Source organism: Scylla paramamosain, chromosome 15 (genome assembly GCF_035594125.1).
Source record: "Scylla paramamosain isolate STU-SP2022 chromosome 15, ASM3559412v1, whole genome shotgun sequence".
In the NCBI taxonomy this organism is placed as follows: Eukaryota; Metazoa; Arthropoda; class Malacostraca; order Decapoda; family Portunidae; genus Scylla; species Scylla paramamosain.
Window position 1 is genome coordinate 10,654,915 of NC_087165.1, and position 19,968 is coordinate 10,674,882.

The window sequence follows — 19,968 nt, forward strand, 5'->3', positions numbered from 1 at the left end:
AGGAGGGGAAGAATAGCTTTGGTTTTGTAAAAGTAAAAAAAAAATTGTGTTTTGTGTGTGAATAGGTGAGGGAAAGTCCTGTATAAAGAGGTTATGGAAGGCCTTCCTCAAAAGCTAAATTTTCCTTAAAATCTGGTCCAGGGAAAAAGGAAAACAGGTCTTTATGAATTTAAAAATCTAAGATGCAGATGTTGTGACAAAGCAGCCTTCTGTAATTTGTGTATTATACCGATTGTATCAGCTGTTTGAATTGTTCTCTTTATCTCTTTAAAATTATAAAGGTGTCAAAGTTCTCACTGGCCTCATTCCCCTGGAGCTGAGCCCGACGCCTGTAATGCCCGTGATGGAGAGGGTCAGGCTGCATCAGGCGCTGAAGACTGGCTCATCCCAGTGAGGGAGGAGGACAGCAGGAGGGTCGGGGATAGATGTGTCACTGGTTATGGAAATAAAAATTTGCAGGTTGATTTTATTAAGGAGTTTTATTGATCTTCTGCCTCGTTCATTTGCACAGGTTTCCTAGAAATTAAATTTCAAAGTATTACTGAATGCTATTTACATAACTTTTCAATAAATATATACATATCAGTTTTATTATTTTTTTTTTACTTACCATACAGCAGCTTGATGCACTCCTTCTCTGTATTACAGGATGGATTGTTTTAGAGAGTAAAGGGAGCTAAACTGTACAAAACTATATACATGCTAACAAATAACTCTTACAATACAAGCACTGCAGTAGTCTCATAACTGCACTAAACAGATATTTAGCCTGAATGAGATCACTGGGTGAGCTTTCATGTCCCTAATAATAGCAACTAGTAGTGTAGTACCACACACAGTCTCTTAAGCTGTGTGTAATGGAAACTTGCAAACCCTTCCACCAACTCAAAACATAGTAATCTGTAAAAACAGAACTGATTCACTCTTACCATCTTCCTAGAACTCATTTTTTTAGGAAAGGAATATGTCAAAACATCTGAAATTGAATTGGCCAACATCTTAGTGTCCTGTTGTTGGGAGTGGTGATCTAAGCTGAAAAAGAACACCTCTTATGAAAATTAAGTATAGTCACTGTCTATATTTTGTGTTGGTCTTCATTATTGTGTTAGTGGATTTTGTAACCAAGGGATTTTTTCTTACTGGCCAGTGTTATGAGCAATTATTTTTTCTGTAAACACATGTGGTCACTTTTTTGCCTTGATTGCATAAGCTGTGGGTTTCAGGTACATGTGAAAACTATTGAAGGGGTTTTTATTTTTTACAGGTATATGCAGATGCCCCCTTTCCCTCTCAGCACCACTGTTCATGAGGACGAGGGCTTGCAGCCATGGTGAGGGTGGTGGAGTTACGGGAAGCCACAGGTGTAGGGGGACTATGCAGGGTGAAGTGACTGTGGTGGCTCAGTGTAGATACCCTTTGGTGAGAATTATGGTCATGGTGATGAAGGTGACTGCTCCTGTGGTGGTGGGAATGGTTAGCAGCAGCACTGTAGTGGGTAGTAGTGGTGGTGTGACTGTAGATTTCCCTGGCGTCCTCATGACTCCCAGGAATGTGTGAGTCCAGGTGGTAGGAGGCATCTGGGGAGAGGGGCCGGCGGGTACTGGGTTGTTGGCGGTTATAGTGGTGGTGGTGGAGACGGGGCCTTTCATTGAGAGTTGTGGTTGTGGTGGTGACTGTGGTGGCTGAAGCACCTTGAGGAGTTGGCCGCCGACTAAGGGATTCACCAGTAACAATGGGGCTTGCACTCACCACCATCATTACACTGCCATCACCACCACCACTACCACCACCACCGCTGGGACAGAGGTGGTGGTCATGGCCCCAGGAACTAGTGTAGTCAGGAGGTGGCAATTCTTGTTGCTTCTCATAGATACTTTCATGGCTGTGGTAATCTGGCCTCTCACGACCTCTGTCACACAAGACCTGAGAAGATAGGTCACGTTCTTGACAGTGAATGTCGGTGTCAAGAGAAGGCCATGCCTGGAGGGGATGGTGATGCCGTGAGGTAGATGTGGTGCAGGTAGAACGTGAAGGTAGGGAGGGGTTTGCGGGTCCCTCCTCCACGTTCTGCAGGCTGGTGGTGCGCTGCAGACTGAGGCGCTCTGGCTTCTTGGGTGGAATGGGTTTGGTGCGGGAAGGTGGCCGGGAGTCCTGTGGAAAGTGAAAACTTATTGAGTGCAACAAAGTACAGCCACAAATGATTACTGCCTTAACTTCTGATACACTAGAAAATTCAGTCAAAACAATTTCACTGTGCTTTTTTGGTCTTGAAATGTATATTAACACTGTGCACAACTAGACTATTTATTATAATCATTTGTTTACTTGGATGTGTACTTTTCAGTCATCACTCAAATCAGCATGTGGTCTGTATGGCAAAATCTGTGCTCAATTTTACACTATTTGGTAACTGAGCATTATTAAATATCTATTTTTTGTCACTATAATGTTTCATCCTAAAGGAGAAGTAGTGGCAGTGTGCGTGAAAATATTAGGTAATTAATCAGTGTGGGGAGTGTCAAAATAGTTTGGACATAGAGAGAATAAATTTATTGAATGAAGAGAGGAATGAATGTGTGGCGAGTAAGAACAATTGATTATGAGTGGTAGGGATGAATGAAAAGCAGTTGTAGGTGTATATAATGATGTGGCCTTGAGGGGCCTCTATGCAAAGTCTATCAGCAGTTCATAGGATCAGATGTACTGTAGGAGGGAGGTTGAGTAATTCATTGTGCTTGAGTCATGTTTCCAGAACCTTGTATATTAACAGATTACTACTACAAACCTCATTTTTTGATTCAGGTCTTGGTGAGAGAACTCTCGTGTGGTGTTCAGTATTTGGTTGCTTTGGTGGCCCTCCCTGTCCTTTGGTGGAGTGCTGGTGGCTGTGGTGGGGATCACAGGAAGCAGAAGAGGAGGAAGAAGAGGAACATGAGGTAGGAGAAGAGAGGGAAGAGTCTGGGGACCTAATACGGGGTAGAGTGGGGTATTGTTGTGCATGCTCCATCTCTCCATTGCCCAGCTCAGGGCTTGCTACAGCCAGGCGCTGCTCCCCCTTCTGGAACACCTGTCAAGGAAACATGATGTCAGATTGGTGGGAGTGCAGGGTAAAAAAAATCTTTGTAGCTCTAAGTAAATGTCAGTTTATGTACATAGTGTCAATACAGTGGTGTACATCAATTAACCTTATGACAGGCACAACAGCACTCAAGCCCTTCCCTCCCCATGTCTTGAGTAGGAAGACCAGTGAGTAACAAATCTGTCTCTCAAGAACAGGTACATTTCCCCTCTATGATGTCTAGTACAGGTATAGATGCATGGTTTTCTGACTAGTGTTTGTACTCTACATAAATTTTAGTATACAGGTACTGCCCAGCCACATTGTCCCGTGGCACTACACACTAGTGTCTACTGAGTACATTCTTGCTTTAATGTTACTGTGTGTGCCTCAGTGTAATGAAAATTAAGTATTTTCCATCAACAGCAGAAAGACCTCAAACAGACAGCAATGACAAACCATGAAAAAAGCTTGCCACAGACACTGCATCAAATTCAGTAAGATCTAAGACCTTCAAGTCAACATTGAGTGATCAGAAGGTCCATGCAACACTGAATTAAGTAAATTTTTATGCCAAATAGGGTTCCTTTATGGGAGAATAATTATGCTTAGGATAAAATGCTGGTATGATGAGGTAGCATACACTGTAAGGCATGGCTGGGATGATGGCACAGTGTAGTGGAAACTGTGAAGGCCTGATTTGAGTTTTAAGCATTCTGCTGTTGAGACAATGATTCTTCAGTTAAGGACTGGGCACTTCACTTACATCATGAGTAAGTACAACAATAGCAAGACACCAAGGATAGGTCTATGAGAGGCAGTAATTACAAACCTGAAGTGAGCGTCTGTAGCCCATGAACATGCTGTGGGGGACATATAGTGAGCCTGAGCGCTATGGTAAGAGAGAGGGTGGTATCAGTTTATATGCAAGATGCTATGGTTTGTAAAGAATGTGGGTTTATGTGCGGTGGAGGGTGAGAGAGGGAGAGAGCCCTATCATTCATAACATTGCTCTCCCTTATTTCTTATCATATCTCTCCTTGTTTGCATAACACTGTCCAAAGATATTTAAATTTCCCCACTTTTCTTTTTGCCTTAAAGTACTTTACAGATCCTTGTGGACTATAGCATACTGGAGGCAGAACTATTGTCAGAGATTCCCTTTCATACAGTACTTTGAAGCTGAATGTCCTTTCTCTTTCCTTCTTTGCAAAGTTCATCTATCCTTTCAAGTTGCTTCTTTCCCTAGAACTTCATATTAGGTACCTCAAAAGCTCTAGACCCTAATTAAGCATTTTGTGGCAAGTACCAACAGAATAAATGTCAAGAGAATATAAGTGAGAAGAGTGAAGTTTTACCTGGATGACTGTGGCGCCAGGCTGGTGGGATGTGGTAACAATGGCCTCGCCCTCTGGTGGGGTTCTCCCTGACTCACGGGTGCGGGAGAGGGCATTCTGCAGCTCTAGTACCTGCTCCTCCAAGTAGCTGATGCGGTGACTGAGCCGAGTATTGTCGCTCCTGGAGAGAGAAAAATTTCCATGAAGACTAAAAGGAAGGGAAATAAAATACACTTCATGAGGGAAATGGTACAGAAAAAATATAAAACACCAAAGGGAAATGGGTAATGTAAAGGTAATAATAGAATAAATAAAATGAAGTAGAGAACTAAAGGAGCTGGATGGGGACATGGTCTGTGTACTGTATGTATATATTTAGTAGGTCAGGTTAGTAGGAAGGAAAACAAAGAGGAGAAACTTGGAGATTATCAGAAATTAATGAAAAAGCATGTGGGTTATGCCATGACAGGAGGGTAAAGGACAAACATAGACAGCTGAACAAGAAAAGAAAGGTAAGGAGCAAGAGGTAACAGTGATGTGAAAGATGAATAATATATACTTACAACAGTAAAGTTAAATCAAAAGTGAAGACAAAATGTAGGTTAATGTAAAGAAAGCGTATGAAGAGAACAATGAATGTTACTAAAGAGAGGTTCATGATGAAACCTTAAGAGCTACTTACCAAAATAACAATCAAACAGATCAATGTAATTATTTGTGTAATGACCCCTTGGGCAATACACTGAAACACTTGAATTTGATAAAAGGCAGAGTGAATCTTTAGCCACGGGAGGTTTTTGCTGGGGAACCTCTGACCAGACCAGAAGGACAGTGCCTTAGATGTTGCAACCATAATAATTGTCATGTCCTGAGGTAATTTTGAGACAATTTTTGGACCTTTGGTCTTCCAGTCAATACATGGCTTCTTTCCCATTAGTGTTTTAGTTTCCCTTAAGCAAACTCAAGTAATTTTCTACTAGGTCTAGCTCCTTTGAAGACAGAATACACAGAAACATACTGCATATTACATTGTAGCAGAAAAATGGTCCGATAGACAATGAACGAACATTGCTATTCCTTCAGTGCAACACACCCACCAAGAGGAAATGTCAGCATCTTGCCAGACAAGTACAACCTCAACTCTTATGGTCTTGTTTTGAAGTTGACAGTTAAGTAGAAGAAATCTAAATTTCACATTTCATATGATTGTTGGTCCATATTACTAAACAAATTTCCTAACTGATCACTTCATTAGTTCATGAGTTCCTACAAGGTGCAAACTAAGATTTGACACAGTCAGTTATCTGCATATGAAAGGTACATGACACAGTTTCAAGAGAATTGACTGAATAAGTAAACTCATTGACAGAGTATTATGAGAGACCTTTCCATTTTTTTTCAAGTTATTCAATTCCTCTCTACAGAAGCGATGGAATCTACATCGTGTGAAACAGTTGTACTACCACATGGTGTGAAATTCATTACAATCAGCCACACAGTTCCAGAGATCCAAGTTTGTGGACAGCATAATGGTCGGGATTCACTGGGCTGGCTGTGTGTATGTGTAAGATCCACTCACATGAACATAACTTCACCTTGCTCATAACCATTGCACTGCTACCTGGATAACTAGCCTGGTTCCTCTGCCATTCAATTGCTTTCCAGCAGAGGGCAAAGAGGCTTCACAACTTACTTGTATGAGTCTTTCTCCTTAATTGTCTTGTCTAATTTAGCTGAAAGCTCCTTCACTTCCTTTCCTCTGTCTTCTGACTTGCGGCCAGCAGTTCCTGGAGGGTACGAGAAAGCACCAAAATCAGAATAAAAACATGCCAAACCACAACTTCACTAGAAAAGCAATGCACACTGTACTGACTCTGCAAGACACTCTGAATATTGATTGATAGTAGTAAACCAAGAGGGACTGTACATTATGACACTGACACACACACACACACACACACACACACACACACACACACACACACATGTAATGTATTAAAAAGCTTTTTATAATTCTCTAGTAGCTCTAAAGGCATTGCTGATGAATTAAGAACCATTTTGAATTTGAAAGAATATCTATTTGCATATACTGTGAAATGAGAAAAGTTAGTAGTAATGTATAGGATTTTACAAATGTATACGTTTTAATCCTTATCAAATAGTTTCAACACTGTACCATATGTGACAGATGGTAATAAAACAATGGTAATGTGAAAGCAATTCCTAAGACAACAGTAATCTTGTTTTAAACTTCCTGAAAAATCGTGAACACACACACACACACACACACACACACACACACACACACACACACACACACACACACACACACACACACACGAGGAAGAAGCAGTTGCACGGGCACCAGAGGCGGCATGACGGGTGCTTTCCGTCGCTTACCTGTGATGGGCCGCGCCACGACAAGATTGAGTAGCGTGGCGCCGGCCATGACCCGCGTGACCTGCTCCAGCCCGCACCCCACCACGCTTTCGCCGTTCACCTCAACCAATCTGCCGCGGCAAGGAACAGAAAGGGGATGCTTCAAAATAACATTATACAATGAAAGGTGGGGAAGGGAGAGGCATATGGAGGGAGAGCGCGGGCAGTGACGCGTTTAAGGTCGCGTGAGGGAGGGTAGTGTGGTCTGGGCGGGCAAGTGAATGTCAGGGTTGATTAGGGGAGGTGAGGTAGGGTCGTGGGAGAAATGAAAGGCCTAGAATGGGAAGGTATGTAATACACAAAGGTAAGAGATATACAGAAAGGAGAGACTGAGAGAAGGTACTAACAGGGGAATGAGGGAGTAAGTTACGTACATACATATTTCTATGCAAACACAACCTTGTTCTATTCAACTGTTCATTTTCCATTAATATTCCAGAAGAATGACTCAGGTTTATAAAAGTACAATCGTTACATATCTATCACTGGGCTTCATGTACTGTGCTGCAGTGCGCTAGTGACCCACCTGTCGCCCTTCTTGAGCCGCGTGTCGTCCGTGGCCCAGTCGATGACACAGCCCAGTGGGGGGCGCGGCGTTACGTGGAAGGGTGGGTTGCCGGGGGTGTGCGGCACACTGAGGCTGAGCAGGGAGGCTCCTCCCAGCGCCGCCGCCCCTCCCGCAGACGTCAGCAGGGAGTGGAGGGAAGAATTTTTTCCAGGGGTGCCATTGGCAGCAGGGGAGGGAGTGTTTTCCTGAAGGCGGGTGTTGAGGACGTTTGCTTCCTCCTTCAGGTTCAGAATGTTGAGCTCTTCCCTCTCCAACTCGTACTCCAACTCAGCGGCGCGAATCCTTACGTCGATGTTGCTGTGGGAGAAACAGAGCAGAAGTGTGAGGGTGGATGACTGGCGGGAGTAGTGACGCCACCAGTACCACCTGCGAGGGAGAATGATTAGTTTATAGTATTCCCAAAACACAAGCAGGTGAATAACGTCGTTAAGTGAACGCAGGGTAATATCGTGTCTTGATGCAATACTGAGCTTGTCATCTTATTGTGGCTCATCAGTTCCATCAATTGAATGATGCGTATGTGGTAAAAAAAAAAAAAAAAAAAAAATGTTAATGATATTAAGCTGCAGTCCGCACTACAAATATTGGGGATAAATGCAATATCTTTGCAATAATATAATCTTTTACTGCTGTATTAAACGTATTTATCATAAGGGAAACTTTGTCGCATCTGTATAATTTTTCTTCTTTTTATTATTATTTTTATCAGTAGTAGTAGTAGTAATCATAGTAATAGTAGTAGTCATAGTAGTAATAGTAGATGTAGCACCAGCAGCAGTCGCCGCAGCAGCAATACCTAGTAGTTTTGCCATTAGTAAAGTGACACCAGGAAGTGCAGGTCATAAATCGCGTCTTTCACAACAAACATGTTTTCTTTCTCACATTTCCCATCATTTCACTGGTTTGGGAGCATTTTTGGCAGTTGTGCTCGACGAAATTGCGCATCCCATCCCGCTAACACACGGACAGGCAGCGCTAACCACATGACAAAACCCCCATTACACACACACACACACACACACACAAACAATGAGCCAGAAGAGAAGAATTTACAAAGATATCAAGTAAAATACTGTGTAAATAATTTTTCCTTCGGCCACTCACTCAGTAATGTCGATCTTCTCCAGGGAGAGTTTGAGGTTCTTGACGGTGACGCGCTTGGAGTCCAGCTCGCTTTGCACCTTGGCCAGCCTGTCCTGCACACTCCTCCTTTCCGTCTCCGTCAGCGCACCGCCACCCTCCCCTCCGCCGCCCACCGTCCCGCCGAGGTTGGTGATCTGCGTCTTGAGGCTGCAAAGAGAGGGAAGGGTTGCCAGTGACGAGAAATTCAGAAGAAAATGAAAATAAGTTGTATTTTAGCTGGACTTTCGAAGGACGAGGTATTGACAAATTGAAAGAAATGTTTTGGCTGATGAGAAATTAAATAAACGTCGAGATGGGAGGGAGACGAACCATGAGAGAGAGAGAGAGAGAGAGAGAGAGAGAGAGAGAGAGAGAGAGAGAGAGAGAGAGAGAGAGAGAGAGAGAGAGAGAGAGAGAGAGAGAGAGAGAGAGAGGCGAAGGAGACATTATTGATAGGATTACTATGAGAAGATCAATAATTTTCACACAGTACTAAGTGGACAAGGCTGATGACGGAAGCAAGTACAGTTCAGTTGTTCGAAGCCACTTGTAATAATACACCAGGATGCCCATTAATGACACTGATGGCTAAACATTAACTTACCTTTAAGGGATTGACTAACTTTGACACCAGAACATTTTTTTATGAGCTATTCTGAGTGACGTTGCGAGTGCTGACAGTTGTTTCATAGGCCATTGCGTCAATGACTGGCGGCGACTGTTGTAGTGCAGTAAATAAATACGTAAAACTTTAATCACACGGTCCGTAAACAGAATTACAGCAAACCGACACCAGGGACTCCCAGCCGCCGCTCCGCCACAACTACCGCGCGGGTTATGGGTGATGCAGTAACCGTGGAATTGATTACAGCGGCAGAGGGGAAAACCGCAATCACTAAACTCGTAATATCACGTAACCATTAGCACTAAATGTCATCACAACCACTAAGCACAATAATGTATACCTTACAATCACCACTAATATGTCACTGCAACCTAAACACACACCAAAAAAAAAAAAAAAAAAAAAAAGAACAGTAAGCAACGATCGATAAATCTGGTGTAGTGAAAGTGAAATAAATATATTTTCAGGTTTTTCATTCTGAGCTCTGGTTTCCTACCAGGATGAGCTGAACAACAAGGGCACTGCCCTGTTCTGCCCGAGCGGAGCTCTTCTCTTTACTTCATCTCTAAAGAGGTGCTACATCTTCACACATTCCTGGATACAGTAGTGCCCCAGTTGGTACATCTCCAGATATCATACTTACATTATCTTCATCAAAGTGTCTCATGTAAAGTCGTTTCACATTTCTATCTTGATATCAGCTTTCCATTAGTCAATACTTCCTCGTCATAACAACTATTTGCGCATCGAAATGATCAGTTAATAGTAAAATCAGTTAATAATACATGCATGCCACTAGCAAATCATGATCTGGCAACAGAGACTGTCACTTAGAGACAAAGTGAAAAGTATTAAGAGTTAAACAAGCTGACAAAACGAAGTAAGTCACAAGCAAGAATTCGTCCAGTTAGCACGTCCTCGACCTAAGCTTGACCAAAAGGATATGCAATGCCCTCTTCACACCACCGGTCATGATGGTAACCCTGACTATAAACATGCTGCCGGCACTTCCGTGCTTCAATTCTGTTTCCAGCCTGTTAGAAACACAAGTCCTGAAACCTACGAACATTCCACGACACCAGTGCATGCGAATATCAATATCAGAGTAAAAGTATAGGTTCCACCGGGCACTTGCACAACCCCAATGCTTTAAAATCCAAACTGATATCGAGAATATTGCAACAAAACATACAAACCATCCAACTGGTGATATCACACAACAATAATCATCTCTTATTTACACATACACACACACACATACACAGGGAAACTCACGATTGTATGACGGTGTCCTTATCTCTCAGAGCCTGATGGAGGGCGTCCAGTTCCCGCACCAAGTCCCTGGCGGCTCTAGGTAGCGTCTCCAGCAGTGCCTCCCGCCTCCTCTTCCACCCAAGGGACACCTCGATGCTCGCCATCTGCCGGAGAGAGAAGATTTAGTCACTTGACACCGTCGCGGAAGGTATTTAGGTCTTACAGTACAGGCCTCAGGTCAGATGATCCTCAAGACGGATCGGCCTGAGTGCGTCAGGATGTTTGGTGCTTGAGACACTTGGTACCCAAACCACCTGGTCCTCAAAATGTCTCTAGACTCAGACATCTGGACTACAGGCTTTGTGAAGGCAGCATGTGGATCCACACACACCGATATAACGTTTGCCAACCCATCCACTACTTACTTAACCACATCCACCCATCCACTAAAACGATGAAGTATATCCATCCACTCATCCATCGACCCACAACCGTAAATCCATCCATCTATTCACAGACTCACACTTATCCACCTATCCACCTCCATTAGCCCACCCATCCAGCCACTCACTCAACCACATCCACCCGCCGCACACGACCTACAGCCCCGCTCGCCCATCCATCCACTCGGGGTCCTACACACTAACCTATCCACCCACACTCACCCATCCATCATATTACCCACACCCATCAAACCATCCACCTACTAACCCATCAACCCTACCATTCACTGCACATTGACCTACCCATCCACAACCACAACTACCCATTAATCCATCCATCCATCCATTGTCCACTGACCCTCCACCAACCTACTCGTTCATACTCACCCATCCAACCACTTACCCATTCATTCACCTACACCAAACCCACTACCCAGACCTCATCCAACCACCTTATCACCCACACCTTCCACGTTCTACCGACTCACCTATCTATCCACCAGTTCAAATATCCATCCACACACCAGTTCACCCACCCACCCATCCAACTACCCATTCTCTCACCCATCCACCCACGCATCCGTCAATACATCCACACAACAATTTACCCAACCACCCACTCACACATATATCCACCCACACATCTACCTACCGTCTCCCCAATGGAAGTATCTGTCTTAACCGTGTTAAGACAGGGTCATATAGTTCTCCTGAACAATACAGCTACTGCTTTAACTTTTTTCACTTTGATATGAAACAATAATCACCACCATTTGCAATGTATGAAATCTTTTTTATAAGCATCTCCAAGAACGTTATGGATGCAAATAATAGATTTTGCAGTTTCTATAGTTCTCCTGAACAATACAGCTACTGCTTTAACTTTTTCACTTTGGTATGAAACAATAATCACCACCATTTGCAATGTATGAAATCTTTTTTATAAGCATCTCCAAGAACGTTATGGATGCAAATAATAGATTTTGCAGTTTCCACCCAGTTTAAAGATTGGATGTGATTGTAGAACAAGTAAAGATGTTTCAGAGTGAATGGTAATTAAGGAAAGGTGTACCAAGTGGCAGTCAAAGGGATAAACACCAATTATACAGCATTGCGACTCGTCTCTGATCGGCGCCCCACACACAAACACACACATACATACACACAGGGCAGTGAAGCGGGTGGGAGTGCACTGTTATCACCACCACTCCACACAAACACCACGACACCACAACACAACCTTGGCGACCCGTACCGGCTCCCCGAGCCCCACCAAGTCCTGCCCCGTCCCGCTGCTGCCAAGGTAACAATTTCCCGTCTCCGTCAATATATATTTAGCGTAATTTCTAGGGTTTTCCAGATGTCTTCTGGTGTTTTCTAGAATCGGGTGTGTAAAACGAGGAGGAGGAGAAGTTGGAAGAGAGAAGAGGAGTATAAGAGGGGAGGGGAGGATGAGGAGGAGGTACGGAGGAGAGGAGGAAAAAAAAAAAAACTTCGGCGCCATATCACAATTTTTTTTTCATTAATGGAGTTGGCATTGTTTTGATATTTGATTTATTATTTGGAAAACATGAGAAGTTATAATCTATAATAAAACCTCGTCTAGCTTTGTTTTTGTTTCACGAAAAAAATAACAAATTCGTCACTATTTATTTTAACTTTTTTCTTATTAGCACGTCTATGACTGTTTTGGTATTTAATTTAAGACTTAAAAATATAAGAAACATATACCAAGTAATAATATCAAATAAAATCTAGTCTAGCCATTCGTATTTTCAAATTTAAAACAAGTCCGTTGTTGGATTTGAAAAAAATATTTTCTTTATACAACGAGGAACTCGCATTTTCTTTATTTATCTGCAAAGTAAACATTTTTTTGTCTTCAGAATATGTAATAAAATCTAGTCTGGCTGTGTTTTCTTTCTTGATATTATGATGTTTTTGTGGTGCCGTTCATAAAAAGTACAGATAGTTTTTTCTATTTTTCTTTAGTATTAGCCAACCGGATTTTTTTTTACATTCACAGTGTTAGTTAAAGTATATGACATGTCAGAAAATGTAGTGCATTCCAGTCTGGGTGTCTTCTTTCTTCTCGCGATTTTCAAAATGAATTGCGGTACGTAAATATAAGGGCCGAGACGCACAGTTTCCCTGCCTCCCTCCCTGTCTGTGCATTAATATTTAGCTAAACTTCCGAGTATCTCAAGACTCAGACGTGAAGAAAAGCCAGAATTAACCACGAAAATAGATAAATAATTCCCAAAATGCCTCAAATAAGACTTAAATGAATTGAAGGTTGAAGCCCCATTCGGAGTGCCCACCATAAAAACATCAGGACCCAGACCGAGACCTTCCCTCCTCTCTCCCCTTGCCTCTTCGTCAACATTTCCCTCAACTTCCAGGATTTTCCAGGTATTTGCAGGTATTTTCCAGACTGAAATGTGTAGAATGTAGAAAGAGGAGGGGGAGGAAGATATTAGAAATGGAAGTGAGGGAATGTAGTAGTAGTGGCAGTAGTAGTAGTAGTAATAGCTGTAGTAGTATTAATATTTAGTGTGTGTGTGTGTGTGTGTGTGTGTGTGTGTGTGTTGTCTCTTCTGGGCAGCCCTGTGCGGGATTGCCGGCCTGATATAGAGATACACTACTACTACTACTTCTATTACTACTACTGTGTGTGTGTGTGTGTGTGTGTGTGTGTGTGTGTGTGTGTGTGTGTGTGTGTGTGTGTGTGTGTGTGTGTGTGTGTGTGTGTGTGTGTGTGTGTAGATAGATTTCTACTACTACGACGACAACATACTACTACTACGACAACAACAACAACAACAACTACTACTACTACTACTATGTGTGTATGTGTGTAGATCGACTTCTACTACTTATACAACAACAACAACAACAACAACAACTACTACTACTACTAGTGTGTGTGTGTGTGTGTGTGTGTGTGTGGGTGGGTGGGTGGGTGGATGGTGCTGTGCCTGGGCCGAGTCTGGGCTGCCCCGTGTAGGATTGCCGGCCTGGTAAAGAGATAGACTACTCCTACTACTACCACCACTACTACTACTACTACTACTGTGTGTGTGTGTGTGTGTGTGTGTGTGTGTGTGTGTGTTGCCTCTTTTGGGCCGCCCTGTGTGGGATTGCTGGACTGGTATAGAAATAGACTATTACCACTACTACTGTCTTGGGCAGAATGACCCCCGACCCTTCTGTTCCTTCAACCTTTGCAACCACTACGTTAATTTTTCCCGCCACCATTATATTACTGTCCCAGCCCCCGCCCACACACCCATACACTCGGTGTCCTTCCCCACCACCCACACCCATGCACGTTCCCCCTTTCAGTGTCATATGACTGCGGTGTTGTGGCGCCCTCCCCCTTCTTTTTAATCAAACAATCCCCACCACCCATACAGCCCCCACGACCTATGCACAACCCCTACCATACCCACGCAAACCAATATCGAAAGCACATATAAACCAAACTATAGGTAAAAGGTTCAAATTAAGGAATAATAAGAGGATTTGATTATTTGATTACTTTGCCTTGTCTATCCACCACCACCACCACCGCCACCACCACCACTCTGCTGGACCTTTCCTCCCCTCACATCCTAGCAATCTGCCTCCCTCTCCTCTCCGCTCCTATCACTTCTCCTGCTATTATAACGCTTTAGCTTCACCATCTGGCACATAATGTTCTTTCATCCTACCTCAATGCGTGCGATTCTCTCTCTTTCTCTCTCTCTCTCTCTTGATACACTAAGAAATGTTTGGCCTACTCGCTCATTCGCTTTGCCGTCAGTGTTGTCTCTGTATTATATACTCTGCACGTATACCAGACCACTTTATGAACCTCGACGAATCACGGTAATCAGGAAGGTAAATATAGAGACCAGGGAGGAATATTCGACGGCTTATACTTGAACGCGGAAGAAATTACGAAAATGAGAAGGCAAAAACAGATCGTAAGAAAAAATGCTAAACCACACAAAAGAATATGTTCCGCCTTCACTTTCCTTGGACACAATCATAAGGAGGAGGAGGAAGTGCGTGCAAAGAGAACGGTCGTAATGTCGCTTCCTCAGTTTCTGCTTTTCTTAACATGTTAGCTTGCTTCTCTTTCGCTCCGTTCTCCTTCCTGCTCTCCTTCCCGCTGGCTCCCCTTTACTCCGCTTTTTCTCTCCCCATGACGCCTTCTGATGCAGCGACGGTCATTTGTTAAGGTAGAGAGAGAGAGAGAGAGAGAGAGAGAGAGAGAGAGAGAGAGAGAGAGAGAGAGAGAGAGAGAGAGAGAGAGAGAGAGAGAGAGAGAGAGAGAGAGAGTCATTACAGCTACAGAGAGAACGATCATAATAGCCACAGAGCGAACGGTCATTATAACTTAAATCAAAAGGGGAAATTATAATGAATAAAATCGACATAATAAAGAGAAGAGGAACATCAAATAATTCCAAGACTTGATCTGACTCCCCTGAGGAACACACAAGCACACCAGAAAGCAGCTCCAAGTAAATTTCTGGATTATTCACATCCATGAACAATTTTGACCCCGTGGGAATGAGAGAGAGAGAGAGAGAGAGAGAGGAGAGAGAGAGAGAGAGAGAGAGAGAGAGAGAGAGAGAGAGAGAGAGGTTTTAGTAGGAAATCTCGCTCGCTGTCTGGATGTTTACTTTCAGCGGGAATCGATCCACTAGCGTCACTAACAACTACGTACTCGTATACCGACACCCATCATCTGACCACTCCAGCAGAGAAGAGACGGAAAGTGACACGTTTAAACTTACATCAAACCCTTGCTCAAGTTTCATTCTTACTCTTACGTCTTGAGCTTAAAGATAATATCGAGATGCAGGCAGTGTGAGATTTCTGAACAGACAAAATTCGTGCTGCTAAGGCCGCTTCTATTTTCTTATTGCTTACGATCTCGTCCAAAAAGTGTGGACAGCGAAACTACATATTGAGCAGTCTTTCGTTTAATTGTTTACGACAGGTAAAAGTGCGTGTGTGTTAAGAGGTGACTAACAGGTAAGGCGTGGAGAGAGAGAGAGAGAGAGAGAGAGAGAGAGAGAGAGAGAGAGAGAGAGAGAGAGAGAGAGAGAGAGAGATTAGACACTTCTTGATGGCGACTAAAACTGTCACGTCAACACGCATTCATCATACTCACGCCACCATTCCTTTCGAAACCAGTCACAGTGTAGTCTCTCTCTCTCTCTCTCTCTCTCTCTCTCTCTCTCTCTCTCTCTCTCTCTCTCTCTCTATCACAATGGAAAAATAATCTTAACTAACAGCCATAACCACGTTTAAAAACCACCATTCCGATCATTAAGAGTACTAACCACTGGACTTCTAATCTACCATCATTACCGTCCTTAACTACCAAGACATCACTTTAATTTTGTTCTGGATATCAACAAATGACTAAAATCAATTGACTTTTATTTGTACTGAAAGTATTAATCAACCATATATTTATTCGTTCACAACAATTATATAATTATTCACTTAATTCTAACTATCAACTCGTGACTGCATGAAGGTCGGAAGATGTCAGTAACAGTAGGCGGATTATAACTACAACCACACCTTGATACTCACCTGCACATGCATTACTTCCCCCATCATGCACCTGTCCTCTGTGTCCATGCAAGCAGCCCACGTCACGGCCCACACACCCCCGCACGCACCTGACACATCCTCCCCTCTCCACAACAGAGCCCTGACTGTCCTGCCACCACACACAAGTGATCGCCTCCCCCTTCCCTCGCCTCAGGGCCTCACAGACTTCCTGGAGAGTTCGTCGAGCCGAATTCGTCTTTTTTTTTCTTAAATCTTTATCTTTTTCACTTCTCTGCTCCCATTATTTTTATTTCTTAGCTTTCCTTCCTAATATTTACTAGTCAAAGTTTCATTATGGTTCTTCTCTTTCCGGTTGTAGGTGATAAATAATATACTCGCTTGTTCTCTTATAGTTAGTCTGCGTTGACTTAATAACGCCATGTTCGGGCGTTGGGACGAAACAAAGAAGCGCTCCGTGGAATCTGACGAAGCAGGGAAGGAAGGAAAACAGGAAAACAAACCAAGGAATCGAGCGAAGACACGCAACAAGGAAACAAGGAGCTGTCGTTGCAAATGTACAAGCTGAAAACCTACAACTACAACTAAGACTATTTTTATTCTATTCATTTATTTATTTATTTATTTTTTCAGTGTTGTTTGCGCTTGGCTGTGGTAAGTGCAGTGTTGTGTGTAATATTCTCTCTCTCTCTCTCTCTCTCTCTCTCTCTCTCTCTCTCTCTCTCTCTCTCTCTCTCTCTCTCTCTCTCTCTCTCTCTCATGTGGTGAGCGGGCCCCATCCTCCCGTCACCCCCCTGGCGACTGTTGTTACTTCTTCCTTCCTCCTCCTCCTCCTCCTCCTCCTCCTCCTCTTCCTCCTTATTTTTCCTCCATTCCTCTCAGCCTTCCCTGTCATCATCTCTCCCCCTTCCTTCTCTTCCTCTCTGTGATGACAATATTATCCTTCCTCATCTCTCTCTCTCTCTCTCTCTCTCTCTCTCTCTCTCTCTCTCTTACCCCCAGCGGAAGGTAAATATACTCTAGAGAAGAGCAAGAGAATTATTTTTACCTTTTTTCCTCTTTAATTCGATTTTTTGTATTTATTTATTTTTTGCTTTACGGTCAACGTGTCATTTGCCCTTTTTTTTTTTTTTTGCACATCTTGCGGAAAGAAAACAAAGGACACGGGAAGTTAAGCAGCAATTAGGGGCCATTAATGTGTTGTAATGCCTTTCTTTCCTCTTTTAAAATTTTCTGAACTATTCTTTCTTTAAGGAGTTACGAATTTGTTTTATTTCATTTAATGTATTCTTTCCTTTCTGTTATCAGTCAAATGTTATGTGTGTGTGTGTGTGTGTGTGTGTGTGTGCGTACATGGTATTTCCGGCGGCGGGGCAGGAGGGCGTGCGTTCGTGATACTGGTGGTGATGGTGGTAATGGCAGTGGCGGTGATGGTGGTAGTGGTATAGGGGTGGTGGTGGTGGTGGTGTCAGTAGCTTAGAAGAATAAAAGTGGTGGTGATGGTGATGGTCGGGGTAGCACAGTAACATTTAATAGCACCGGTGCTGTGTATAGTGACAATGACCATACGTAATGATGGTGGTAATAGTGAAAGAGGTGGTGATAATAATGATGATAATGGCAAAACAGTGGTGGCTGCACACTGACACACCACCACCACCACTATCCTGACCACCACCACACCACCCGCCACGACCACCACGACCAGCGTCTTCCCACGGCTCACAGGTGGCTCACACGCCCGTCCCCTCAGCAGCCGTGAAGGGGCGTAGTAATGTGGTGAGGGAGGGGCATAGGGAGGGAAGGACGTGGCCTGGAGTGGTATGGTGGAGTGGGAGGAAGAGGCCTGATAGGGTGAGGGGGTAGGGCGGGGCAAGGGTCGGGGGTCGGGGTCAGGGTGACAAGAGTACGGGAGGATCAGGGAGAGCCGGGACTATAGTTAAAGAGAGCGAGGGAAGGGATTGTGGGTATGCATTCAATCCTCACTTATGTTAAAAATTTACCAGGTTATACTCATTTGCTTTCTTCTTTACTGGTCTCAAGCAGTAGATATTTTTCTTTCTTTAGTTTCTTTAGCTTGATTTTGTTTTGTTTTTGTAATTTCACAGACAGTACAGATTCTTATCCTTTCCCTGTTGAGTGTCATCGTCCTTAAATTGAAGCTCATTGCTGTGAAAATATGAGGCAGACTGACACAAAGACACAAGCAGAAATGGTGTTCTTAGTAATGTACAGGCATTCATATTCAATGGAGACGCTGAGGAGAGAGAGAGAGAGAGAGAGAGAGGAGAGAGAGAGAGAGAGAGAGAGATGAGAGAGAGAGAGAGAGAGAGAGAAGGAAGTGAGACAATATACAATGTGCAGAGAACGGTAACATTAAAGGTCGTGGTTGCTTACTTCCCTACCACTGCCCTCCTCCTCCTCCTCCTCCTCCTCCTCCTGCTCCTCCTTAGTTCCACTTTATCATCTACTGTAGAAAAAAAAAAAAAAAAAAAAAGAAGCAGAGAGTATAATAGTTTTGAGCTTCTTCACTTTTTCACTTTTGATCCACATCAAAAATATTTTTACATCGTCTAACAAATATGATCTTGACATCTCTCACGTCATCACAGCGAGTTTTTTGTTGGAAATGATAAAAAAAAAAAAACCTAGATATATGTATTCTAACATTAAGGACAAACAAAATTAAACCAAATCTTTCGTGTTCTTGAAATGGAAATAAACAAAAGAATGGGATTTCTAAGACCAAGTTGAATCTTCAAGCTGCTGCAAGTAATGTTATCAATACTGAAAACGAAATTGAACATAATAATGCAATCTAATACCATGTCAGCAATCAAGGAATTAAAGCGTCATACGAGTTTATTTTTACAACAGAAAGCACACTCAATGTATTTGTTACGGAAGTGAGGGAAATATGCGGTTTTCTGGGGATAATTGAATTACGGACAAAGGCAGACCCGCGACCTCCTGTCCCCGCCCAGCGTAAAAATAACACGGAGTAGCCGCCCTCGGTAATGACCGCTCTGCCTCCACCCTGAAGCACTACCTTCCACGCTGACCAACGAAAAAAAAAAAAGAGGAGAGAAAAAAAAAAAAAAAAAAAAAAAAGAGACGCACACAAGCAGCGAATTTAGTTTCTAGATGTCAAGAAATCCCCCCCCTCTCTCTCTCTCTCTCTCTCTCTCTCTCTCTCTCTCTCTCTCTCTCTCTGCATCACATCACCTTCTATCACTCACACTCTCGGCGCCACCACAACCACACCGCCGCCACCACCACCACCGCAAGCCGCCATCTCACCCACTCGCTATAAATGACTTTAATTCGATCTACTGCCGCCATCACCATCACCACCACCACCACCACCACCACCACCACCACCGCCACCAGAAAACCGCAGTTTCCTCATCATGAATCCCAGTCCTTGTCCTGCCTCTCCCCGCCCCGCCCCGCGCAGCCCTCACTACTGCATCACGCCTACCTGCCGTTCCCACCACCACCACTACCACCACCATCACCACCATTACGTACACTGCCGCCGCTGC

At 43.5% G+C, this 19,968-nt stretch overlaps 1 protein-coding gene across 4 annotated transcripts in view; it reads right to left on the bottom strand.

Annotated features, from left to right (window-relative positions):
• Positions 1-460: 460 nt before the first annotated feature.
• LOC135107423 (uncharacterized) overlaps positions 461-19,968 on the bottom strand; it is a 167,957-nt gene continuing 148,449 nt past the window's right edge. For 2 of the 4 annotated variants that reach the window (XM_064017270.1, XM_064017272.1), the window contains 9 exons: positions 10,425-10,567; positions 8,507-8,692; positions 7,361-7,699; positions 6,796-6,905; positions 6,089-6,182; positions 4,417-4,576; positions 3,891-3,950; positions 2,786-3,067; positions 461-2,151 (listed from right to left, as the gene is read on the bottom strand). In XM_064017270.1, coding sequence (XP_063873340.1) covers positions 1,291-2,151; positions 2,786-3,067; positions 3,891-3,950; positions 4,417-4,576; positions 6,089-6,182; positions 6,796-6,905; positions 7,361-7,699; positions 8,507-8,692; positions 10,425-10,567 — 2,235 coding nt within the window. In that variant the 3' untranslated portion in view covers positions 461-1,290. Of the gene's footprint in view, positions 2,152-2,785; positions 3,068-3,890; positions 3,951-4,416; positions 4,577-6,088; positions 6,183-6,795; positions 6,906-7,360; positions 7,700-8,506; positions 8,693-10,424; positions 10,568-16,444; positions 16,604-19,968 lie in introns of those variants that run through there. The other 2 variants (XM_064017273.1, XM_064017271.1) reach the window with 2 other exon arrangements.